The following is a 27,920-nucleotide window of genomic DNA, read 5'->3' as shown; positions in this document are numbered from 1 at the left end:
TTTAAAAACATTACATCAAATATATTTCAATTTTTCATTATATTATCGATATGAAGTAAATAGGAATATAAATACAATGGTTATGATCTCAAATGAAAGTGTCAAATGAGTAAATTAATGTCACTGAGTTGACAGTCTTATCACCAATTTCTTCTGCAGTTTCAGTCTTACTTCTTGGCAGTCATTGACTCAAACAGTTTCTTAAATTCTAAGGCTCCTGCATGGTTAGTTTCTTCATAGGATGGAATTGCTTTCTTTGCTCGCTCAAACCAATCTGCAACTTTAGCGTATTTCTTTATATCAAAGCCAATAACCTGAAAAAAAGAGATCATTAGGCATTTTCACATACAAATGTACAGAAAAAAGTAATCAGTTAAAACAGTACTTTTAAGTCAATAGCAGAGTGCAACTAATGTCTGCTTCATACTTAAGATTATTCATACCTAACTAACATCAAGAAATTACTATTTATTGAAAAAGCTTCTATTGTTCAATGCTTCTTTCATGACCTTACAATTAGTGAAATTTTATTCCTTAATAATCGTATCTATATAAGAGGCTGTCTCCAAAACTTTTATCATTTAACATTTTATACTCATTTGATTGAATGCTGTAAGTATCCTTATGGCACAGTTTCAGAAACAGATCAAACATATGAATGCTTCAATACCTACTCTTGTTTGTGATGTAAAGATACGAAAACAGAGATTAGATTAAATTCAGTTTTTGTTCTTTAGACCCAAAAAATGAGATTATTCTTGTGGGTGTGGAATATGTCAGAAAGTATAACATAAAAACATAAAACATTTGAATATAATACTTACTACCCTGATCATTTGTCAGGAGATTGCTGAAATAGGTGAATACAATGGGGTAAACTAGAACATTTAATGTTTACAGAATTGACATGTCCGAATGAAACACTGTTATGCACTATTAATAAATTTGTCATACACAAAATACCTAATCTTGACTGTTGTGACCAAGTGCTGTCAAAACTGAAATCTGACATATTTTTACTAAGCTGGCTTAACAGTCTCTGTTAAGATATTCATCTATGGAGTAGAAGGAGTTTCCTATCAGAAAGTCTTTCAAACTCTGTTTAAACTGTGCTTTATCTGGAACCAAGTTTTTAATGGTTGCTGGCAATTTATTGAAAATGTGTGTTCCTGAATATTGGACTCCTTTTTGGACCAAGGTAAGTCATTTTAGGTCTTTATGTAGATTGTTCTTATTCCTAGTATTGATACTATGTATTGAGCTATTGGTTGGAAATAGAGATGTATTACTTGCGACAAATTTCATTAAGGAATAAATATACTGAGAATCAGTGGTTAGAATACAAAGTACCTTGAACAGGTTTCTACATGATGTTCTTGAATTTACACCACAAATGATTCTTATCACACACTTTTGCACCCTAAAAACTTTTGCTCGGTTTGATGAGTTGCCCCAGAATATGATCCCACATGATATCATAGAATGAAAGTAAGCAAAGTATGCAAGTTTTTTAATATTTATATCTCCTACATCTGACATCATTCTCATAGCAAATACAGACTTGTTTAGGCACTTAAGCAATTCTGTGGTATGTGCTTCCCAACTGAATTTATTATCAAGTTGTAATCCCAGAAATTTAACACTGTCAACCTCTTTGATCTGCATGTCTTCATATGTTGTACACATGCTGGAAGGAAATCTCTTACAGGTTCTGAACTGCAGATAGTGAGTCTTATCAAAGTTTAATGACTGTGAATTAGCTTTAATCCACTTATTTATGTCTGAAAATTTGATTATCAGCTATTTCTAAATCTGTACTTGAGTTGCTACTTATTGCAATGTTTGCATCATCTGCAAACAAAACAAACTTCGCATCTGGCAATGTAACAGATGATAGGTCATTAATTTACGTAAGAAAAAGCGATGGACTCAAGATGGAACTTTGAGGAACACTGCATGTAATTAAATCCCAGTCAGATGAAGGCTGACTGCTTACTGCACAGGTATTTCATTACACCCTTTGTTTCCTGTTAGATATGACTCAAATCATTTCTCAGTATTGCTGGTGACACCATAATATTCTAATATACTTAAGAGAATGCTGTGGGTCACACAGTCAAAGGCTTTTGACAGGTCACAGAAAATGCCAGAAGCCTGTGATTTATTATCTAATGAATTAAGTACATTCTCACTGTAAGTGTAAATAACTTTCTCTTTATCAGAACCCTGAAGAAATCCAAACTGTGACTTGGACAATATATTATTTCCAATCAGATGCTTAAGGAGGCACTTGAACATAACCTTTTCAAATATTTTTGAGAAAGCCACCAAAAGTGAAATTGGTCAATAGTTTGATGGTATCTCTTTATCCCCCTTCTTTAAAGAGGCTTTTAGTCAGTCTGGAAATGTTCCGCTGATAAGAGACTGATTACACAAACAACTTAAGATAAAACTCAACTTGCATGAGCACTCTTTGATTAACTTCGTTGATGTGTTATCATACCCACTTGAATACTCAGATTTTAAGGATTTTATGATGGATGCTACTTCTTTGGAAGACATGAGTGTCATTTCCATTTTACTGAAGTTGTTTTTAAAGACTGGTCTCAGATACTCCATTGCACTGTTCACTGAACCTGATAACCCCAAGCTGTCAGAAACAGAAATGAAGTACTTGTTTAAGAGGTTTCCAACACTACATGTACTTGGTACCAAAGCCTCATTTATTTTTAGAGCTATTTGTTCCTCTTCCTTTTTTGGCCCCACCTGTCTCTGTCTTCCCTATATCCCATACAGTTTTTATTTTGTTGCCTGGTGTAATTATCTTTTTCTGATAATAAAGCTGCTTTGATTTCTGGATTACTTGCTTCAATATTTTGCTGTATTCTTTGTAATACATTACAATTCTAACATCAGAGCTGTTCCTAGATAGTATATATTACCATCCAATCTCCCTTCTAACAGCTTTATCCAAAATTTTTGAGAAAGTAATGTATTCAAGAGTAGCTTCACATATCTGTAAAAATGAAGTACTAACAAAATGTCAGTTTGGTTTCCAGAAAGGTTTTTCAACAGAAAATGCCATATATGCTTTCACCAGTCAAATTTTGAATGATCTGAATAACCGAACACCACCCATTGGGATTTTTTGTGATCTCTCAAAGGCTTTTGATTGTGTAAATCATGAAATTCTGCTAGACAAGCTCAAGTATTGTGGCATGAGTGGGACAGTGCACAAATGGTTTAATTCGTACCTAACTGGAAGAGTGCAGAAAGTTGAAATAAGTAGTTCTCGTAACATGCAAAGATCAGCACATTCCTCAAACTGGGGAACTATCAAGAATGGGGTTCCACAAGGGTCAGTCTTGGGTCCTTTGTTGTTCTTATTATATATTAATGACTTGCCATTCTATATTCATGAAGAGGCAAATTTAGTTCTCTTTGCTGATGATACAAGTATAGTAATCACACCTGACAAACAAGAATTAACTGATGAAATTGTCAATACTGTCTTTCAGAAAATTACTAAGTGGTTCCTTGTAAACGGACTCTCACTGAATTTTGGTAAGACACAGTACATACAGTTCCGTACAGTGAATGGTATGACGCCATTAATAAATATAGATCTTAATCAGAAGCATATAGCTAAGGTAGAACATTGCAAACTTTTAGGTGTGTCCATTGATGAGAGATTAAATTGGAAGAAACACATTGATGATCTGCTGAAACGTTTGAGTTCAGCTACTTATGCAATAAGGGTCATTGCAAATTTTGGTGATAAACATCTTAGTAAATTAGCTTACTGCGCCTATTTTCACTCATTGCTTGCATATGGCATCATATTTTGGGGTAATTCATCACTGAGGAATAAAGTATTTATTGCACAAAAGCGTGTAATCAGAATAATAGCTGGAGTCCACCCAAGATCATCCTGCAGACATTTATTTAAGGATCTAGGGATATTCACAGTAGCTTCTCAGTATATATACTCTCTTATGAAATTTGTTATTAACAACCAAACCCAATTCAAAAGTAATAGCAGTGTGCATAACTACAATACCAGGAGAAAGGATGATCTTCACTATTCAAGATTAAATCTAACTTTGGCACAGAAAGGGGTGAATTATACTGGCACTAAAGTCTTTGGTCACTTACCAAATAGTATCAAAAGTCTGACAGATAACCAACAAGTATTTAAGAAGAAATTAAAAGAATTTCTGAATGACAACTCCTTCTACTCCATAGAGGAATTTTTAGATATAAATTAAGAAGAAAATAAAAAAAAATAAAGAAAAACAAAAAAACACAGTAAAATAAAGTTGTTATATTAACTTAATTATGTTGTTAAATTAACCTAATTATGTCATGTATTGGAAAATTCGACTCGTTCCACATCATTACGAAATATCGTATTCATGATCCATGGAACTAGTATTAATCTAATCTAATCTAATCTGTCCCACATGCTATCTTTATTCCTTGTGTAATCCACAGTTTATTTTTTGACTTCTGTGTGATTGGAGTTATCTTTAGGGGAAAACAGTTTTCAAAAGTGGAGGTAACTTTATTAATGAATACTTTGTATTTTCCATTTGAGTCAGAACTATCCAGTTCATGTCTTTGAGCAATTTCTTGAATTTCTCAATTTTTGACTTTTTTATTACCCTCCTGTACTCTGATTTAATAGATTTTTATCCTGACATATTTCAATATTTAACACAACATGCTGCATGTCATGATCAGATTGCCCATTTACTATTGGTTTTGTGATATGACTGTTTTCCCTAGATTTGTCTACAAAGATATTATCAATAGCAGTCTCAGATCATTTACATATCCTAGTCGCAAAGTTCACAGTAGGACTAAATTGAACAATAGTGTTACTGACTGCAATAATTGTTCACTGACAGAGCTTTTTAATAAATCCACATTAAAATTACCGACAACCACTATGGCCTTGTTTTTTGCCATGAGATGGGACAGCAGAGCATCCAGATTCTTTATGAAGAGGTTACAATTTCCTGAAGATGATCTGTATATACCTACTATTATAAACAGAAGAAATGTTTCACTTGTTGACAACAAGGCCTTACCTCTGCTGTACTGACTGATGCCATTAGAGAGTAATCAGCAATTGTGATGGAGTTACCAGCAGCCCATTCACTGTCTTCTAAGAATTTGTTCAGGAACTCATAAGCTTCTTCAAGTTTCTTTAATTTCTCTGGATCGTAGCTTGCTCCGGCAAAAGCCACAGGATACTAGAACAGGAAGATCAGTCAGTAACCCCAGAAAAATCATTAATGGAGAGTGCATTCATAAATCTCATAGAATTTTATAAGTCTTCTAAATTAGAGGTCTTGATTTTTATTTTTACGCCTATCTCAAAGCGTTTAGGCCATTTCTAACAGATGATATGTAAGCAGTTATTATAATTTAAGAAATGTAGAATGATGTCTTGGAAATAAGGAATTTGGTGCGTATCATCAATTAGATACAAAAGACCAGTAATTTCATGCATGTACTTACTAGATTTCACAGTTTCCTGTAGTTCTGCTACAAATACATTATGTTTGTTGAGTGAGCAAGAGATTTTGGAAGCTTGAATGGAAGAAATTGCTCAGTAACTCTTACTGGTTTGGAAAGATACTTATACTTTCTGTCATCATTACTTTAAAATTTGTGACCTATCAAAGGACAAAATTATTTTAGCATTTACTACTCTTGAAGATACATCAATTACTTTGTGCTAGTAATGCTTTAAACAATGACATTAATAGTCAGTTTTCTAGGTCTGATATTCTTCTCAATGGCTGGTTGCCTATATCTTAAAGGCAAAGAATTTGGAAGACCATGCTCAGCATGCAAAGCCAGAAGGAGGTGGCATTCTGTCACAATGTGAGCCGCCGTCTGGAAGATTCTGCAACCACAGTGTGGGGGTGGCTCATTTAATAAAATAAAAATGTGAGTTAATGTGGTTTGACTGATGTGGAGACAACATAGGACAATGTATTCCTTCTGGGAGGAATGGTAGGAAGAGTACCAGCTGTAATCTCTGTCATAGTGTGGAGAGTTTATTAGAGGGGGCAGCTGCTCCTCCCCCCCCCCCCCCCCCCACCCCTGCCGCCAGATGTCCTACATCCAAGTGAAAGAAGGTCTTATTTGCACTCATAAATCTACACATGGGATTGTCAGAGCAAATTTTGAGAGATTAATTGCTTCTCTATCAAACGGTCAGTCTTTTCACTCTTTGGGATACGCACATGGCTTGAGACCCAATAAAAGACACTGAACAGGCAGTACAATAAAGATCAGAGATAAAATCATGAATAGCAGATATTAAAGGGTGATATGAGTAACACTGACCAATAGCCTGGTGACTAATCATTGAGACATTGCCAAATAAAACAAACTGATTGAGGTCTGTTTAATAAAATTTTGGGCTCTAACAATGCCTATCAGTTCTGCCATAAAAGCAGTACACGTTCCTGGCAACAAGCATTGTTCCTGACTAGTGAGAGATGAAAGTGTATCTGGCCCTATCCCTGGTTTTAGAGATGTCTGTCTAATTGATGGTAGCACTCTGATCTCCCAATGCACTAAGAAAAACAGTGACTGAAAGGTAATGGAGGTATTGTTGTTGTTGTGGTCTTCAGTCCTGAGACTGGTTTGATGCAGCTCTCCATGCTACTCTATCCTGTGCAAGCTTCTTCATCTCCCAGTATCTACTGCAACCTACATCCTTCTGAATCTGTTTAGTGTATTCATCTCTTGGTCTCCCTCTACGATTTTTACCCTCCACACTGCCCTCCAATACTAAATTGGTGATATCATGATGCCTCAGAACATGTCCTAACAACTGATGCCTTCTTCTAGTCAAGTTGTGCCACAAACATCTCTTCTCCCCAATCCTATTCAACACCTCCTCATTAGTTATATGATTTACCCATCTAATCTTCAGCATTCTTCTGTAGCACCACATTTCAAAAGCTTCTATTCTCTTCTAGTCCAAACTAGTTTTCGTCCATGTTTCACTTCCATACATGGCTACACTCCATACAAATACTTTCAGAAACGACTTCCTGACACTTAAATCTATACTCGATGTTAACAAATTTCTCTTCTTCAGGAACGCTTTCCTTGCCATTGCCAGTCTACATTTTATATCCTCTCTACTTCGACCGTCATCAGTTATTTTGCTCCCCAGATAGCAAAACTCCTTTACTACTTTAAGTGTCTCATTTCCTAATCTAATTCCCTCAGCATCACCCAACTTAATTCGACTACATTCCATTATCCTCGTTTTGCTTTTGTTGATGTTCATCTTATACTCTCCTTTCATGACACTGTCCATTCCGTTCAACTGCTCTTCCAAATCCTTTGCTGTCTCTGACAGAATTACAATGTCATCGGCAACCTCAAAGTTTTTATTTCTTTTCCATGGATTTTAATACCTACTCTGAATTTTTCTTTTGTTTCCTTCACTGCTTGCTCAATATACAGATTGAATAACATCAGGGATAGGTGACAACCCTGTCTCACTCCCTTCCCGACCACTGCTTCCATTTCATGCCCCTCGACTCTTATAACTGCCATCGGGTTTCTGTACAAATTGTAAATAGCCTTTCACTCCCTGTATTTTACCCCTGCCAACTTCAGAATTTGAAAGAGAGTATTCCAGTCAACATTGTCAAAAGCTTTCTCTAAGTCTACAAATGCTAGAAACATAGGTTTGCCTTTCCTTAATCTAGCTTCTAAGATAAGTCGTAGGGTCAGTATTGCCTCACGTGTTCCAATATTTCTACGGAATCCAGACTGATCTTCCCCGAGGTTGGCTTCTACCAGTTTTTTCATTCATCTGTAAAGAATTCACATTAGTATTTTGCATCCGTGACTTATTAAACTGATTGTTCAGTAATTTTCACATCTGTCAGCACCTGCTTTCTTTGGGATTGGAATTATTATATTCTTCTTGAAGTCTGAGGGTATTTCGCCTGTCTCATGCATCTTGCTCACCAGATGGTAGAGTTTTGTCAGGACTGGCTCTCTCAAGGCTGTCAGTAGTTCTAATGGAATGTTGTCTACTCCCGGGGCCTTGTTTCGACTCAGGTCTTTCATTGCTCTGTCAAACTCTTCACGCAGTATCGTACCTCCCATTTCATCTTCATCTACATCCTCTTTCATTTCCATAATATTGTCCTCAAGTACACTGCCCTTGTACAGACCCTCTATATACTCCCTCCACCTTTCTGCTTTCCCTTCTTTGCTTAGAACTGGGTTTCCATCTGAGCTCTTGATATTCATACAAGTGGTTCTCTTTTCTCCAAAGGTCTCTTTAATTTTCCTGTAGGCAGTATCTATCTTACCCCTAGTGAGATAAGCCTCTACATCCTTTCATTTGTCCTCTAGCCATCCCTGCTTAGCCATTTTGCACTTCCTGTCGATCTCATTTTTGAGACGTTTGTATTCCTTTTTGCCTGATTCATTTACTGCATTTTTATATTTTCTCCTTTCATCAATTAAATTCAATATTTCTTCTGTTACCCAAGGGTTTCTACTAGCCCTCATCTTTTTACCTACTAGATCCTCTGCTGCCTTCACTACTTCATCTCTCAAAGCTACCCATTCTACTTCTACTGTATTTCTTTCCCCCAATCCTGTCAGTTGTTCCCTTATGCTCTCCCTGAAACTCTGTACAACCTCTGGTTTAGTCAGTTTATCCAGGTCCCATCTCCTTAAATTCCCACATTTTTGCAGTTTCTTCAGTTTTAATCTACAGTTCATAACCAATAGATTGTGGTCAGAGTCCACATCTGCCCCTGTAAATGTCTTACAATTTAAGACCTGGTTCCTAAATCTCTGTCTTATCATTATATAATCTATCTGAAACCTGTCAGTATCTCCAGGAGGTAATGGGGTGAAAACCTTTAGGTCCTTGAAATAGATCAGTGTAATTCAGGTCTGATGGCTTAGTAACACAGGGAACAAATTTCAAGGAGGTTAGGCAGAGGTCCCAGCAGTGGGCCTTGAGGTGCATTTCAATTGGGAATCCCACCTGAATGCAGATATCAAGGGCTCAATGCCACTTGTATGCAAAAAATAATTTGGTAAGTTGGGTGATTAAAAATTGTCTGATGGTGACTGCATAAGTGAACAAGAATTGGTACTGATGGAGCTGAAGAGGAAAGTTCACCACTTTGGTAAGCAGACTGTCTATGGTACTATTTCAGATGGTGTCAGTGACCAGTCTTTCTCCACTACAGTGCTGAGCAATAAACCTGGTTACCAAAGTCCAATTGGGGCAAGATGATGGCCCAGTAAATATGGATGAGAGTAGTGTCCCAAAAAGTATGGGGAAGGAAGCAGAGGATGTTAAACTTTTGCATGCAGCTAATCTTTAGTTGAAGTGTATGGGGCAGCAGTCTCAGAGTTATTTCAAAAAACTGCCCCAAAAATTGGGAGTGTTTAACAACTTCCAAGTAGAGTTCTGTGTCAGGATGAACTGTGGTACGATGACAGAAGTGCATGACTCTATGGGAGAGCACTGGAAACCACAGGAGAGGATCCAAGTAGAAGCCCCTTGGATGGTGCCTTGGAGCAGATAATCCAAGGCTACAACATGGGAACTATACCAAGTGCAAAAGTTGTCTAAATACAGCATTGGGGTGACCAGTGGTCTAACAAATATCACCATCCCATTGGTTAGGGCAAGAACGAAAGTAATACTTAGCACAATGGATGTCATTCTCTCAGACACTTGGGAGCTGAGAAATGTACCAACTGTGACCAAAAACAACTGGTATGATAAACACTAACAAAAATTGATATGGAGCCTCAGAAGCCCCAGTTGTGGAGATTAAATAAAATATGATGGTCCCAAATAGAGTTGTATGCCTTCTCTAGGTCAAATACGACTGCAATTGAGAAGATGGTGTTTAGAGAAAGTCTGTTACATGGACATTGTGTTTTTGTCTGGTTTAAGTATTGGGATGAGCCCTGTAAAGGGAAAACATCTTCTAGCCAAATTATGTAGAAGACACTACATAGATGGAATCTTTGAGTAAGATTTAGATTTTGGATCACATGATTATGAACTGAGTCAGGGCCTGGAGTTGTACCATGTGATGAGTCAAGAGCCTGAAGCAGTCCTCAGTAAGTGAAAAGTTCATTATATAATTCTATATAATGGGAGGTGAAGAGTAGGAAGATGTTTTTAGCTTATCATTTATTCAAATGTAGATGGGTAAGGAGACAGCACATATGCTGTCCCAAAATGGATTGCAAGGTGTTTAATGAGGGCTGAAGAAACAGTACAAATACCACCATGAAAGAAGAGATCCAGGACAATTGTTGATATTCAGTGGCCCAGAAGACTATAGAGCTTGACCCACACCTATGTTTAAGAGATACAGGTTTCCAAGGAGAAGGCTTAGCACTAACAGCAGTAGTTCTTACTGTGTTTTGTTAGACAGTGGGCTTTAACACAAAGTTGCTTAAAATTGAGGAATGTAGGCTGCGAAAGATGATGCTTGAGATACTGCAGACTGTTTCTGCAATCCTGAATAGCTGCTGAAGTGTCTTTGTCCATCATGGTATTTGCCATTGAGGGCTTATCGCATCAGACATGTCTTCCACAACTCTGTTGATGCAGTCTGACAGACTGGGGCAAAGGTGACAGAAGATGTATAGAACTGCCATTTGTATGGTAACTTGTGCATTTGGAAGTGCCAAGGGAAGTGACATGATTACTAGAAAGTGCACACTGTCATGAGGATCATCTTGTAGTGACCTTTGTAACAAGAATGAGAGAAAAGATGATAGATTGATAGCTGAAAAGGTGCCATGGGCAGCACTGAAGTAGATGGGAGTACCATCACTGAGGAAAGACAGAACAAGATTGAAAAGAAGCTGGTCTGTCAGAAGGCTCATATCATATGACTTGGTACTTACCCACAAGGGGTGGTGCAGCACAAAATTCCCAAAAAGGAGAAAGGTTGCTGGTTTCGTCTGCACTTGCATTGCTATTGTTACCAATACAGCACAGAAGGGAAACCACTTGCTGATGGCATCTGTGGGACCCAAAGTACAAACTCCTCCAAATGCCCTCTTGGGAGCAGTACAGTCTCAACTGAATTCTCAGTAACTGCAAGGAGTTGAGGAATGGTCATCAGTGAAGTGTGTTTCATGGACAGCAACACAGATCGTAGAAGTAGAGGAAATTAGTTGTAGTTTCAGTATGTAACAATAATATCATTGCAGTTCCACTGGATCATGATGTTGATGTCCTATTTAGGCATGAAATGTCCAGTAGGCTCTGCCTTGCCCTAGGATCACTGCTACCAATGGAGGTAGACCACCATGAGTGAACACTGCTTCAGAGACCACCAGTGTGGGAGGATCTGAAGTTTCCAGCATCATCAGAGTAGGCCTCACAAGAGATTTCCCCTTATCACTTTCACAATGTTTGGTGGGCTAGATTACCGTGAGAGCTTGTCTGCTGTGGGACTAGAAATGGAAGAAGAGTGGACTATCCAGGCTCACAGTCTGTGGTGCCTGAACTCATTGGATGGTTTCAGGTCTCTTGATTTCAGAATTTCCCGGTAGAAGATTTCCAAAAGAGAGTCTGGTCATCAAAAAACATTGGAGGAGAATGCTGATTCTGTTTCCAGTTTCAGGAAGTGGTTTCCAAAGATGGTGCTGCACAAATCCCAAGAAAGGAAGGCCTATTGCATATGTCTTCAAGTTTATTTGCACAACTACCAGAGGTTGACATTTAGGGAGTAAATACATGATGTACTGCTGACAACCTGGACACAGTAGTGGCAAAGGTTGATATCAGTGAGACTGAACACAAGCTATATAGTACAATTCAGGAATCAGGGAGAGCAGTTGCTCCCAAAACTGACACAGAGAAATTGTAGCACACATGGTGAATTTTTGTGAAGTGGCTGGCCACAGTCCCCACAAATTGGATCATAAGCACACCAGGAAGTCCTGTGTCCAAAGTGCTGGCATACAAAACATCACAGCAGGGGTGGGAAATACAGCTTCACATTGCAGCAGTAATACATGATTTTGCCCTTTCTGGAAGCAAATCTCCCTCAAATGTGGGAATCAATGTTCTGACATCTACACTGTTGATTCACGGGCCTTGATGTACAAGGCATATGAAGTGTATGTGTCACCTCTCCAACTGCTTGTACAGTTCTTTGTCCATCTGAAATCTTAGGTCTTGGTGAAAAATTAATCCTTGTACCACACTGAGGTGTGATGGTGGTATGTTTGTCAAAAAGTTTATAAGAGACTAATAGTCAAGACTGAGTAGGATTTGGCATCTTGATTAAGATGGAACCACAGCATACTTTATTAAGTGAAGAAAATTCAACACAAATTTTGAATATTTTCCACAAAAAACACTCATTTAATATAGAGAAAGGAACCTCCATCTGTTCATCTGTAAACCAGGGACAGACAGGAGTAACTTTCTAAGTTGTTTGGAGGGAAAATTCATAGGGCCATAATGGTCAGCACTGAGCAAGTGTGACAAGAGATGTCTCATGGTTATCATCTGATAACTTTGGTCATTTCATGACGCTTAATATCAATCATGATGTCACTTATTCCAAATGAGGGCTTTCTCCATGGGCTCCAACCGGCCACTTGGCGTGATGGGCAGAGCCCCCAAGTGGACAGACACCTAATGCTTGGCATGTGTGGGTAAGTGACAGCACAGAGGCAAAGAGTATGATCCCCATGTGGTTTGGAGCTACCACATGAACTGGCAACCATGCTGTGTACTGTGTGACCATCCCCACATGGCCCACACAATCTGTAAAAATATTTGAAATGGTGGAGGACACACATAGATGTAGAGACCAAATGCTTGGCACAGAAGTATTCACCAAACAGTTGCAAGGCCCTGGGAGGTGGGGGTGGGGGTGGGGGTGGGGGATGGGGACAGGGGAAGAGGGCAGGGGACTAGGGAGAAGGGGGGGGGCTTTTTGGGAAAGTCTGTGGAAAATACAAATCAAAAAAATTATTAAGCATTAAATTTCATGCATTGTCTTGAATGTTTTTTGCTACCATATGGTATTTATAAATTATTGTATGGCTTGGAGACTTTGGTACCATACTAACAGTATTTTCATTATGCCGTATAAACAGACACCTGTTAGTCATTATTATACATTAGATTACTTACATAATAATCAGCAAATCTGGCGTAAAGTGTTCCGATGTCAAAGAACAGTCTTTGATTCACCAACCCTCTCTTCTTCGCTTCCTTAGGATAGAGTGAGTCATCTTTGGCATACTGATCCACCAGGTAGCCAATGATGGCACGGCTGTAGAAAATGTTAGTGTGAGAAGGATACCAGGAAATGTGAAGTAAAACACAAGAAGATAAGTGCTGAATTCTGGTAATCATAATTGATCTCTTAGAGGTGCACATCACTCCTTAACTATGACAAGATAATTTTTTTAATATCTGTACCCTATATGTTTCTTACTGTGATATTAAGAATTTAATTACTGACATGTTTATGTCAACTTAAAGAAAACAGAATATTTGATAATTACCTCTCCCAAAGGTAAAAGCCATTGTCATCAATTGTAGGAACTGTGTGCATTGGATTCATCTTCAGAAACTCTGGTTTAAGCTGTTCACCTGCCATGAGGTTCACAACTTTCAAGTTGAGGTCAACACCCACAGCTTTGGCCACCATCCGGACTGCTCTGCAAGGAGCACTGCCCGGCACATGATACAAGTCCACTGATGGCATGCTGGAATGGCGAATAAGGCATTGTTAAAATGTTATGTCTCAATCAGTTTAAAAACATGTAATTTTTTTGTCAATGATCTAACTGTGAAAACTTTGGCTTTTTCTTATAACAGATCAACTAGTCACTTGAAGATTACTGTTTTAGTTCCCAAAATAAATTAAATAGTGTGTGAAAAAATTGTGTCTATTGTCCCTATCAATAGTTGTAGTAAAATAAGCTAAAAGGGAAATAGGTCTATGTTTTAAATGTACTGTTAAGAACAAATACAGTAATGTAATAAATAAATAAATGAAATAATGAGAGATAAATGTTGACTAATGAGGTAGAAATTGCAGATGAACTGGTAAAACAATTGTCATCCTCTACCGAAGAAATAATCATATGTCACAAACACCACAGACCAGTGAATATTCACATTCTCTCTTCCCTCTCTGAACATGAACTGCTTAGGTATCTGCTTTGTTCTGTCAGGTACTGTCTACTTCTATAGGTAGCAAGCTGCAATTGCCACCTGCTTTGCAATTTATATCTCAATATTATTTTCTCAATTGTAATTTTTCTTGTGTTTATATCTGCAATTTACACTTCTGAAACTGGGTAAGGAACTATGTTATGTTTTTATGCCATTACATTTATTTATATGAGTGAGTTTTTCACTACCTTTTCATTATTAACAATCTCCTCATACACTGTTCTTACTATTTTTTCTGTTTTTCTCTTTGACAATCACGCTCTGTCTTCAGAAATTATGTTTCTGCTCTCCATTTCTAACTTTTGAAACATACGAAAGTGTTAAGTGATTTTCTTCTCAAACTTTTAAAAACAATTAAAACATTCTGTCTTTCCATTAAGCAACTTAAAATTCCCCACATCTGGATAGTAATTTAGTCCCCCCTTGACCCATTTTCTGCCTTTTCACCTTCAATAATATTTCTTCACACTGTTTTTGGTTTACATCCCAAATTCTGTGAGCTCAGTCATAATAAGTACTGTCTCAGAAGTTGGTAAATTACTAACATATGTAACAAAGTTTTAAGTAACATGTTAAACACTATGCTTCTAGAGTCAGAGTACTATCTCCAAGCCTTAGAGAGGATGGAAGAAAATGTTGACTATATCCTTGTTGAAGAAACCAATCTTGACAATCACAGCGTATAATGCGCTGAAGGGACAATACAGAAGCAAGCTGGCCTGAATTACTGCCAGTAATTCCTGTACAAGGAAATGGGATTATGTAATTTGGCTTATACTAATATTCAAAAAAATTAGGGATAGCTGAAGTTTTGTATTTAGAATGTACTAAAAGGCAACTTGCTGGATAGCAAAGAGTGTTATTCAGGTGCAAAATGTCTGCCAGTTAAGTTATCACTGTGGTATGTTCTTAATGAATCCAAGTTGTTAACCACAATTTCCATGAGGTTTTATGTGTACTGAGATGGGGCAGTTGGGAGTAACAAGAAGATTGAAAAGCAAGCTTATACACATATTGTGAAGTCATTGGAATAAATACTAACTTACTGAATATGCCACAGAACATAAAAAAGATCGAAATAGAAAACCAAACATGATTTACCATCTTTGTCAATGGTTAGTCTTTACTGGCTTGACAGCAAAGTAAGGAATGAAGGATTATGACAATGCCTTTAGACACCAAGTGCAAGCTCTGATGGGGCAAGGTTTGGGAAGGAACCTGCAGCGCCTGTTTCAAAGGAAGCATCCCAATATTGGGACTGTCTTGAAAACTTTTCCACTGAGAATTTATTACAGTCAGTAGGACGATCATTAAACTTAATTCCTACAATAAACTTTCCAACTAGGGTAGCAAATTGCTCACAAACAGCTATTGATAATATCGTTATAGAAAGATCCAATTAACAATATTATATTGCACTGCCCAGTTGCATTAATGTGACCATCTGTCAAACGTGCAAATAACTACCTTTTGCTGTATAGACCCCTGTGAGATGTGCAAAAACAGAGTGAGGTTCTGAAAAGCACTGAGAGGGATGTGGAGCCACACCACTCTACTGCCATGGCTAGCTGCTCTAGGTTTCTCTGCTGAGGACCCATGGCATTGTAGCAGATGACTGTGTTTGGTCAAAAGTATGCCAGAGTGGAAACGAGCAGCAACAGAGACAGCTGCAGGCAGGCAAGAGTGTTATGCATTGCGAAGAGTGTGAGCAGAGCCAGCTGGGAGCAGTACAGCAACTTCCGACACTGCAATATTGTAGTTGAAAGACATAAGCCTTTCCTCACTTGCCACCATGGAACTGTTTAGAGTAAATGCCTTAAGCCCTAAATGAACATAGTCTGGAGCATGTAAGTACTCAGCCATTCGTATTCTAAATTATTCTCATCTCAGGATCACAGCTTACACCATGAGCCTGTGACACCCAGAACAACATTCTGAAGTGCAGTAAAGGGTCCACTGTTTGCCACAGGATGGAGCAGTTTACCCTGAGTCATGAGACCAACTGCCACTGGAGCAGAGAGACACCTGCTCACTGGAGGGAGCTCATGGCTGCCTCCGAGGTATTGCCAGCAGTGCTGCCAAGCTGTCATCGTGGTCGCAGCTTGAGATGTTACAGCTGGGGGAATTCAAACTACAGTATGCTTGCCTCCACTCTTTAAGCTGTCAGCAGTGATGTACATCTATAGTTTTGCATGAGTCTCTGGACTCCTCCACCAAGCTATTCCTACTGTACCATGGCCGAGGGCCAGAATAAAGAATTTAATTAAACAGATCTACTGCTGTCCTGATGTCTTATTTCACTCTCCACAGGTGACTATCAAAGGGTCATATAACAGTATGAGCAGCCTGATTGAGGTGGTCCCATACATTCTCAACTGAGCTTCAATCTGGAGAGTTTGGTGGCCATGGGAGTATAGTAAACTCATCCCGGTGCTCTTTGAACCATGCACGTACCCTGTGAGCTGTGTATTATCCTTCCGGTAGATGCAGTCATGCCAAGGAAAAGCAAAGGTCATCTGGGTATAATACAATTGGATACATAAAAAACAACACACCAAGAGGCAGCAGAAGGAAATACATATAAAGGTTAAAGAAATGTGTAAGCTTTCAGAGCCAGTGGTTCCCTCTTCTGCCAGAAGAGCTGAAGGATATGGAAGAGGAAAGAAGGAAAAGGACTGGCAAGATTTAGGAGATGAGATAGTTCAGAAAAGTTTCTGAAAACCATAGGCCAGGGGAGACTTACTGGAGCTGAAAAGGGTAATCAGAAAGCGAAAAATTGATTATTTTACAACAAGACATCAACTGGAGTGGTGTATGCTGTGCTCATGGTATGAATGACAAACATAAAACTCTTTTTTAATGAATTCCTTGCCTTATTTGAATATTGTTTTCCCTAAAAGCTAACCCAGATAAGACCAAACTGTACAAAGAGCCTGTGGATTACTCAATGATTAAAGATATCTTGTAAAACAAAAGGGAAACTGTCAGACAGAAACATGGTGATGCTACAGATCATCACAAAATGTACTGCAAAACATTAAAAATAATGAGGATGCCATGAAAGCAAAAGCATGACATAAAGAAAATCACATCAGACATCAAAGTAAAGACAATGTAGGATGTATTGTAGGAGGAGGCTGGTAGAACCAGATGTGGAGAGAGGAATTACATACATGAGTAACAAGTGTGTGTACTATTGCAAAATTTTAACAAGTGTTTCATAATTGTTACTGAAAAGATGGGGTTGTCAGCTTCAGTAGATGCTGTAATGGAATATTTCAGACCATTCATTACAGATAACTTCAGTAATACAAATATGACCCACACTACACCAGTAAAAGTAATGCCCACAATATAATATTTAAAACCAAAACATTGTAATGGGAATGATAAAATGTCAACAAGGTTGATTCATTACAGATAACTTCAGTAATACAAATATGACCCACACTACACCAGTAAAAGTAATGCCCACAATATAATCTTTAAAACCAAAACATTGTAATGGGAATGATAAAATGTCAGCAAGGTTGATTAAAGAGTACACTTCTGAGCTATGTATGTAACCAATCATTTATCTGTGGAACATTTCCTGGATGGTTGAAACACACTGAAATTAAGCCTTTGTTTAAGAAAGGGGGTAATAAAATTCTGTCAAGTTTCCATACAATTTCACTTGTGACCAGCATTCTTGAAAATTTTAAAAAAGGTAATATACAGGGTGAACATAAAGTCCGGGGTACTTTCAATTATTTATTGCATAAAAACTAAACATTGTACAGGTGTCATATTGCATTTTGAAGAGAAACTCCAATTTTTTTTTTTTTTTTTTTTACAAACATTCCATATGCGAACCATGAGTGACCCGGCAGATGTCAATACACTAACTGAATTCTTGACATACTTGTCCCAGCATAACATCAACAACTGTGGCAGTTGCTTCCCGTATTCTCTCCCGGAGCTCTGCTACATCACGTGGTAGAGGTGGTACATACAGCAGATCTTTAATGTGTCCCCACAGAAAAAAGTCACACTGAGTGAGATCTCATGATTGGGGAGACCATTTCAAACTCCAACACACAGAAAGCTCATTCCGCATGTGAACTTGCCATGTTTGAGTCTAGCACTGACTATCAGCAAATTACCAAACTATGCTGTGGCAGAATACATGAAGAAAAACTTTCAGGGTTTCTCTTCAATATGACATATGTATGGTATCTGCACAATGTTTGGTTCTTGTGCAATAAATAACTGAAAGTGCTCCCGGACTTTATGTACACCCTGTACAATCTGTTTCTTAAGCAGTTGATAACAAATAATATGTTCTCAAAGTCACAGTTATTGTGATGTTCCACAGATCATTTGTATGATAAGTCATAATATAGAATGGGTCATTTTACATTCACACCACAGTTCGTATTTCTAGTGTTCTGGTACTGGAAAGGCTATCTACACACACAGTGAGAATGTACTTAATTGAATGGACAATAACTTAGAGTGGTTCATGGAGTACATACAGATAATTTACTTTAGAGAAACTTAACTCATCTTGATCAGGTGGAGGTCCCTCTACCGTAAAATATGAATCCAGTGTCACAAGTATTGTCCCACCTGATTCCATGTGAATACATCAGCACATTCTAAATGTGTTATTTGTCTATATTCACTTCTTTTCTGTGCCTTAATATCACATTTTTTTAGTCTCTTACCATAAGTACATAGAGAGGCCAATGGACTGCATTGTAATGTTTTAGAAATAGCAGTTCTGCAAAGTTTATCATAAGTATTTATCAATAAGCTGTTTGCCATATTCCCAATTCCCTCTATGTTAAGAGGCCAGAATTCCCATGACACAAATATTGAATCAGCCTGTTCTCTCCTCATTGGGACACTTCTACTACTATTACTAAACGTCTGTGCTTATCCAGCCTCAATACTGCTATGTCAACTATTGTGAGCTCACATGTGCTGCAGTAAAACCACTGGTACAACATTCACAGTCTCATGCTGTAATAAATTTATGACCTTTACATTATGGTGTGAGGACTGTCATTTGAGTAGTAATCTCTGTCAAATTCTATATAGAATGTGCAAGTGAGGTACATATCATTGACATCCATCTGTTGCAGAGTCCTCGGATGTATTCAGGCATCCGACAATGAGATACTTCGAACAAAATGGCCTCCTTCATGGGCTCTGAAAATATCTGCCAAGCAAAACCCATCTTGCAATTCTCACATTCCAACCTGAAAGTCATGGGCCAAGGCAATGAGCTGGATGTGATAATTTCCAAGAAAAAACATTTGTATTGGTATCACACAAATGATTATTAACAGAAAATTGGTGACTGGGTTGAGAATCTCTTGGTAGGCAGAAAGCAGCATCACTGTAAGTCATTGACAGAAGTAGAAGTAACTGCAAGGAAATTTATTGGTACCCTTGATGTTCATTTCCTTTTTATGTTAACGACGTGGTACACAAAATTGTAGCCAACCTAATAATTTTTGCAGAGTATGCAGTTATCTATAATGACATACTATCTGAAATAGCCTTCACAAATATCCAGGCAGTCTTTCCGAGTGGTGTAAAGAGTGGCAGTTTGCTATGGATGTTCTGACATGTAAAATTAGGCACTTCACAAAACGTAGAAAATTAGTATTCTGTGACTACAGTATCAGTAATTCACGATGAAAGTCGGTCAACACACAAATACCTGGGTACAGCAGTCTGTATGGATGTAAAATGGAATGATCGCACAGGTTCAGTTTTAGGAAAAGCATGTGACAAACTACGGTTCATCAACAGGATAAGTGGAAAATGGTCAGACTGGCAGACTGGAAGGGAAACTGCTTTCGGAACATTTGTGGGTCTCATATCATATTATTGCTGAAGTTTGTGGAACCCATACCAAATATGACTAACAGGGGGTATTGTACGTATTTAAAGTAGTGTGTCATGAATGTTCAGACGCAGGCCGGGTTCGACGACAATTATCCACACAAGCGACTTATTATTTGGCGCCTATCCCCCCCCCCTCTCTCCTTTTCGCTTGTGCACTTTCACCCGTGTCAGTCTAGTTCTGATACGCGCAATATAATCAATCTTGCACTTAGTCGGCCTACATGCCCCTCTCAGCATGGCGCCCCAAGTTGCGTCTTGCGTCGTTTGGGCCTTAAACTGGTTCTGGTCAGAGGCTTGTTTCACGAGAACAGAGTCAAACTATCCCGCGAAAACCTATTTACAAAGTTTCCAGGACCACTATTGAGAGGTGGTGCAGTGGCTAGCATACTGGACTCGCATTCGGAAGAATGACGGTTGAAATCCTCAAACGTCCACCCAGTTTGACGTTTTCCACGATTTCTCTAAATCACTAAAGACAAATGCCAATAAGCCGACTTCCCAATACTCCCGTAACCCGGGCTTGTACTACGTCGCTAATGACCACTTTGTCGTCGGTACAAACTGTAATCTTCCTGTTTAGGAAATATGCGCCAGTCCTCTACGCGTCACTCCCATAGAGACCGCAAAAGCCTAATCACCCACACGTGGTTGCAACAGTAAGAAACCCAAACATGTTGCACCCAAACATGTACCATGTCTTATTAGATTAGAGGGTCTCTGGAAACTACAGAAAGAACGTCAATCTAAAAGGATGCATGCCAAACACAGGAAGGTAGACCTAGCAACAATTGTTCGATGAGATTTCGGAATTGCAGCCAGATCACGTTGACTTCTTGCCACGATATTTCGACTGGCAGTCGTCCAGCCATCTTCAGGTGAGTGTCCGTCACTGGAGACTGCAAGTTCCAGGAGTCAACTCTACAGCAAAAAATTGGCGCGGAAATGCATGCGCATTGCCTCCGTCACAGGAGCGTCCTCTATCGAAATCCGCGCCCTCTGGAGCAACTGTTCTACTTGTGGAATGCATGCGCCTGCGTAAAGGTGAAAACTACATGTCTGCCCTCTGTCGGAATGCGCGCCTGCGTCGCTAAAAACAGACGTCAGATGTCGCCTGACGTGTCATTATGAACAAACTGTCTTCTCTCACCATGATGGGTACAGAGATAAGTGACCACAAAGTTGTAGCGAGACTGAATGTCGCAACATTCAAACCCAACCAAAATAAACGCAAAATGCTTCTATTAAAAAAACTGCAGATAAAAATTCGCTAGATGACTTCCTAAGAGAGTCTCCACTGCTTCGAATCAGTCTGTAAATGCAGACCAGATGCAGTTTAAATTCAAAGAAATAGTATCGAAGTAATTGAGAGAAAATACCAAATAAATTAATGATATATGGTACTTATCCCCCATGGAGCGCAAAACAGCTCGGAACACTGTTGCAGAAGGAACGAAAAAGCGTGCAAAATTTAAAGATGATGGCGAAATGCTACAGACGCTCGGAATTTAGCACGAACTCCAATGCGAGATACTTTTAATACTTTCCGCAAAGAAACTCTCTCGAAATCTGGCAGAAAACCCAAAGAGATTCTTGTCGTGTGTGAAGTACACGAGCGGGAAGATGCAATCAATACCTTCACAGCGCGATGACAACGGTTATGTTACTCATTACAGTGCCACTTATGAAGAGTTACTAAACATAGTTTTCCGAAATTCCTGTGTAATGAAGTAGCTTGAAACACTTAATGAAGGGAAGGCCTCCAGTTCAGATTGTATACTAGTCAGGTTCCTTTCAGAGTAGCTGATACAATAGTTCCATCTTAGCAATTATGTACAATCGCTCGCTTGTCTGAAGATTCGTAAATAAAGTGTGGAAAGCTGCACAGGTCCCACCAGTACCCAAGAAAGGAAATATAATTAATCCGCTGAATTGCGGACCCATGTCACTAACGTAGATTTGCAGTAGGATTTTGGCACGTATACTGTGTTCGAACAATTTGAATTACCTCGAAGCAAACGATGTAGTGGTAAACTGGCAACACGGATTAAGAAAATATCGTTCTTGTGTAACACAACTGGCTCTTTATTCTCACGAAGTGATGAGTTCTATCGAGAGGGGATGTCAAATTGATTCCACATTTTTAGATTTCCAAAAGGATTTCGACACTTCCTCTCAAGCGACTTCCAATCAAATTGCGTGCTGATGGAGTATCGTCTCAGTTGTGCGAATGAATTCGTGATTTACTGTTGGAAAGATTAGACTTCGCAGTAATTGATGGAAAGTCATCAAGTAAAACAAAAATAATATCTGGCGTTCACCAAGAAAGTGTAATAGGCCCTCCGCTGTTCCTTATCTACATAAACGATATGGGAGACAACCTAAGCGGCCCCCTTGCAGACGATGCTATCATTTATAGCCTTGTAAAGACTCAGATGATCAAAACCAGTCGGAAAATGATAGAGACACGAATCTGTGTAGTGCGAAAAGTGGCAATTGATTCTAAATAATGAAAAGTGTGAACCATCCTCATGACTTCTAAAAGGAACCCGTTAAACTTCGGTTACACAATAAATCACTCAAATCTAAAGCCTGTAAATTCGACTATATACTTAGCGATTACTGTTATGAATAACTTAAATTGGAATGATCACACAGACAAACCAAAGATTGCGATTTATGGGAGAACACTTAGAAGTTACAGCAGATCTACTAAAGAGACTGTCTGCACTACGCTTGTCCGCCCTCTTTTGGAGTACTGCTGCGCGATGTGGCATCCTTAACAGATAGGATTAACGGAATACATGAGAAAGTTCAAAGAAGGGCAGCACGTTTTGTATTATTGAGAAATACAGGGAGAGAGTAAAATGGAAATGTTGCAGGATCTGGGGTGGAAATCATCAAAACAAAGGCGTTTTTTGTTGCGGCGGGATCTTTTCAAGAAATTCCAATTGCCAACTTTCTTCTCCGAATGCGAAAATATTTTACTGACGCCGACCTACAGAGGGCGAAACGATCATTATAGTAAAATAAGAGAAATCAGAGCTCCCAGGGAAAGATTTAAGTGCTTGTTTTTCCTGCGCGCTTTTCGAGAGTGGAACGGTAAGAGGAACAGCTTGTAGGCAATTCGATGAACCCTCTGCCAGGCACTTATTTGTGAACTGCAGACTAATCATGCAGATGTAGACGTAGTGAAGTGTGATTTGCACCATACAAGTTGCTTGCGTATGCTAAATTGTACATATGGGAGAAAGTGAGTACAGTGCACAATTTAGCAGCTAAGCTAGTGTCTCATTTTTGACACTGATATGCGAAAAACATTCCACTGGCCTCCTCGTCAAATAGAATCTATACTGCGTTAACAGATTTGTGGTAGTTTATCTGCCTGTTCAAAATACTGCTCCATACACATTCTTCATTCTCCGATGGATGTTTACCTGCATTTGTCCTTCGGCAGCCAAGAAAAGGTGGACGCATTTGGTAATACCGTTACCGTAGTTCACGTTTCCCTATGTATCATACACATGTCAGAAAGACGTGACTGCCACGCTAATGCCTTGCCTACATGGCCGTTTTTTTAATACCCACATTGGAGTCGTGCTTACGTTGGATACACGTTGTGGTAACGCTCTCAAATGGAATCTTTTTGATCGCCCCTTATACAATGTACAACCTGTAAACTTAATGTCATCAGCTGTCTCCTTGTATATGAAAGTAATGCAAAAATCTTTGTATGGAATTGTGCACTTTACAGTACCAATGGCGTGGTGTTTGACTGTTGTGCACATGGGCAGCTGCATGCAAGGCAGCGACGGAAAGGGAGCCCTGTTAGTTCCAGTGGTGAGTGCTGGTGGAAGGCAGTTTTTGTTTTCTTTCTTACTCCAATGTTGTTGCACTTAATAGTGCACTGTTTTCTTGAATGATGTTAGTTGGTTGGTTGTTGGAGTTAAAGGGATCAAACTAAGAGGTCATCAGTGCCCTTATCCTATATCCCTCCATGAACAGCCCTCAGAAGACTATAAAGGCTATAAAACACAATCTTGGGAAGCCCATTTGTAACCAAGATACAATAAGACAGAGATAAAATCGAGGAGAAATAGGAGGGGAGTGAGAGAGTGTAAGGTGGGAGAGCTGTTCTGCCCAGAATTGAGCTGGATATCCCCACAGTACGCTACACAGTGGGAGACACACTCTCTGCATCCCACCAGTACCATCTTACTTCCCATTACCCCAAGGAAACGAGCAACACAGGTAAGATGATAAAAGTTAGGGAATATAAAACGTTAGAAATGGCAAACACAAAAAAAGAAGAATAGAAAGGTAGGAAGAGTATGGGCAAGGCCAGACCACCAAGTAAGGGCCTCCATGGGACCCTTGGGCCAGAGCGGGCGAGGGGTGCCCCTCCAACTGCTCAGGCAGTCAATGAGACCAGAATGTGCCACTTCACAGAAACAAGTAGAGGTCACATCCTTTGGTATGCCAGTTTAACATCGCCCACTAGAACCAGAGGTAGCGTATCAGGAAGTTTAAGATATCACCATGAATCAGCCAAATTTGGTCAGTCTAGTAGGATACAGGCCACCGTCAGGTGGGCACCACATTGTCAGTAATGTGGGTTCTCATGGAGAATGTAGCTGTCTGTCAGCAAGTGTGGCGAATGCATAGCCGACAAAGGACAGTGAGAAGCACAATGGGATGACTGCCACATGGTAATCGTCTCCTTCATTGTCCTCAGTGTGTCTGGGAAGTCTGGGACAAACCATGCCAAGATCCAGACATCCAACAGTTGATGGCATAGAGATGACGGAAGGTCCAGTTCTGTGACCCCCATTTCCAAAATTGGCATCCCGGTAGCCAACTTTACCAAGGAGTTGGCATGTTCATTCCCTAAGATCCCAACATGTCTAGGAGTCCAAACAAAGATGACTGGCTTTCCAGCTTGATAGAGGTCACAAAGAAGATCCTTAATAGTCGTGAGTAGTGGGTGACGAAGGTAGGACTGGTCTATAGCCTGAAGGCTGCTCAGGAACTCGCCGCAGGTTAGAAGCATTTTGCCAGCGCAAGAACAAGCATGCCTAAGGGCTCATATGATGGTCAACAACTCAGCAGTGAAGATACTGCAACCATTTATCAAGGAGAATAGTTCACTACACCTTGCAGTTGTGAATGTAAATCTGGTTTGTCCAACGACCATTGAGCCCTCAGTGTATAGCACTTCCAAACTTGGAAATGTGTTGAGGACAGCCAGGAAACAGTGGTGAAACACCATAGGGTCAGCTGAATCTTCCGGTCCAGTGGATAAATCGAGACTGATCCAAGGTCATGGTACATGCCCTGAGGGTTTACACGATTGCTCCCTGACGAGAGGTGACAGTGGGGGATGTTGGAGTTCAGACCAGACACACTGGAGTCAAACTGCAATTGTGACCCCAATTTTGGGTCTCTGTTGGGGGAGGTGGACCTTCCTAACAGGAAAAAGAACATGGTAGTTTGGATGTGTAGGTAAGCTGTGAACTTGTACAGTGAGCGTAATATAAAGCTTAAAAAGAATCGCGAAACTTTGCCCAAAATGATACTGCATTTTCTTTTTGTGGAAACTTTGAAAATTCCTTGCGTGGAGATACTGAAAAAGGCGATTCAGTTAGAAAGAAATGCAGTCTTCAAAGGTGTTTGTATTGTAAGACCATTCAGATTGAGTTACTTTACTATTTGCTACAACGAAGAAAAGGACGGAAATTAGAAAAGTATCCTTTGTAGCTCTGATGACACACAGATATTTCGGAACATACTCAAATGGTTCTTTTTCTGCGGTAATTATAGAATGGACAAGTCCTTGAGGGCTTTTAGAGAGTCTTTATTCCACAAAATCAAACTGCATACGACATATAAAAAGTATTTTATAATGCGATGTAATTCTTCAAGCACGTGGACCAAACTGATAGCTCACACATTTGATGGTGCAAATGTCATGAAAGGCACATATGCAGCAGTTACACCAAAAATAAAAGCAGTTTATAGAAGTGCACATTTGATTTATTGTTATGTACATTTCACTGTTCAAATGTGTATGAATTCCTAGGGGACCAAACTGCTGAGGTCATCGGTCCCTAGACTTACACACTACTTAAACTAACTTATGTTAAGAACAACACAGACACACCCATGCCCAAGGGAGGACTCGGACCTCCGGCGGGAGGGGCCGCGCAACCCATGACATGGCGTCTCGAACCGCGCGCGGCATTTCACTGTTCATTCACTTAATTTAACAATGCACCTAGTAGCAGACGAAAGGCAAGAATATTTTCCCTTAAGATCCTGGTTATTTCCAAGTTCCTCTCAAGATAACGAAAACGCGTGTCCTTTCTCACGAAACGTATCTACGTCAACATTCCATTTCCGTCCTCCAAGGTGGATTTTCTACTTTCTGACCATAAACATGGTTCATAAAAGTTTGCAGCCTTTAAATGACTTCTTTACTGAAATTCAGTGAACATCAAAATGAGATGAAATCGTTGGCAGAAGCAGCAAGAATTTTAAAATACGAGAATTTTTTATAAGATTTTGCCTCATTTTAAAATAATTCACAAGTAAATCTCAAGAAATCAGTCTGCTTTTAGTTAATGAATATATAACAGTATTCAAAACTTCTATTTCAGGATTAAGAACCTCATGGTACTGTGAGAATCTTCATAAGAGATAATACGGACCACTGAGGCGTATCCCATGACTGACAAAGAAAAGCTTGAAACTGAACTAAAAGTATTCTATCACAGTCTATATTTCTGATATTTATGAAATGGCTACTGTAAATTAACTGCACTGCTGGAATTAATCGTGGGAAGAAATCTAGACGGTATTCTTAATGGAATTACGAAACTAATCAAATTCAAATGGCTCCAAGCACTATGGGACTTGAACATCAGAGGTCATCAGTCCCCAAGACTTATAACTGCTTAAACCTAACTAACCTAAGGACATCACACACATCCATGCCCGAGGCAGGATTCGAACCTGCGACTGTAGCAGGTGGGCGGTTCCGGACTGAAGCGCCTACACCGCTCGGCCACAGCGGCCGGCCACGAAACTGATCATCTTGACAGTTCTCTTAAGTACATCAGAGACAAAACGCTGTTTTTCCAACATTGAAAAGAATAAAGACTTTTGGAAAAAGCACAATGAATTCGGAAAGGGTATATGCGCTTGTGTTTTCAACGGACAAAAGTCTCCTCAGACGTCATCCAGAGACGAAGGAGAAAGTTATTGATCTTTTTGTGCAAACTAAAACAAGAAGAATGGATTTCCAATTTAAATGAATATATAAGATTGAACTGTAAAAAATTAAGATTAAGTAAAAAATATTTGACTTTGTTATTTTAACATTTTAAGTAAATTTTCTTTTTATTTGCGTTTGTTTCTGGAGCAGCACCTCCAGTAATTTTAGCTAAGGTCCGTCACTGCGAACGATGTACACCGGAACAAATATGTCTTGAGCCATACGGTGCTGTGCGAGCACGTATTATATCGACATACCACATACCTCAGTAAGCACTTGTTGCGCGCACACTTCCTCGCAACGTTCAATTAAGTTTTCAGTCCGAGTTAGAAGATCATAGAATGAACAGATTTCACTTACAGCAACAGAAGTGAACACTTACGTGATGAATATTCAGCTTCCACAGTGCACTGCGTGGGTATCACCGTCGATCCAACTAGACTGCCCGCGCGCCCGCTGCTGCTCTTAAATAGGGAACTGCACCGAGGAAACGTGACG

The 27,920-nt window shown here is 39.3% G+C and overlaps 1 protein-coding gene across 1 annotated transcript; it reads right to left on the bottom strand.

The window, feature by feature from the left end:
* Positions 1-27,920, bottom strand: LOC126237230 (glutathione S-transferase 1-1-like). Its single transcript, XM_049947122.1, has 5 exons — positions 27,805-27,920; positions 13,576-13,779; positions 13,199-13,340; positions 5,094-5,258; positions 1-314 (listed from the first exon to the last, which is right to left on the bottom strand). The coding sequence occupies exons 2-5, from the start codon at positions 13,776-13,778 to the stop codon at positions 168-170; spliced, it is 657 nt and encodes a 218-aa protein (XP_049803079.1). The 5' UTR covers position 13,779; positions 27,805-27,920; the 3' UTR covers positions 1-167.

The sequence above is a fragment of the Schistocerca nitens genome, chromosome 2 (assembly GCF_023898315.1).
Source record: "Schistocerca nitens isolate TAMUIC-IGC-003100 chromosome 2, iqSchNite1.1, whole genome shotgun sequence".
NCBI lineage: Eukaryota > Metazoa > Arthropoda > Insecta > Orthoptera > Acrididae > Schistocerca > Schistocerca nitens.
Note: the sequence above shows the minus strand (reverse complement) of the source record. Positions and strands in the feature narration are given on the sequence as shown.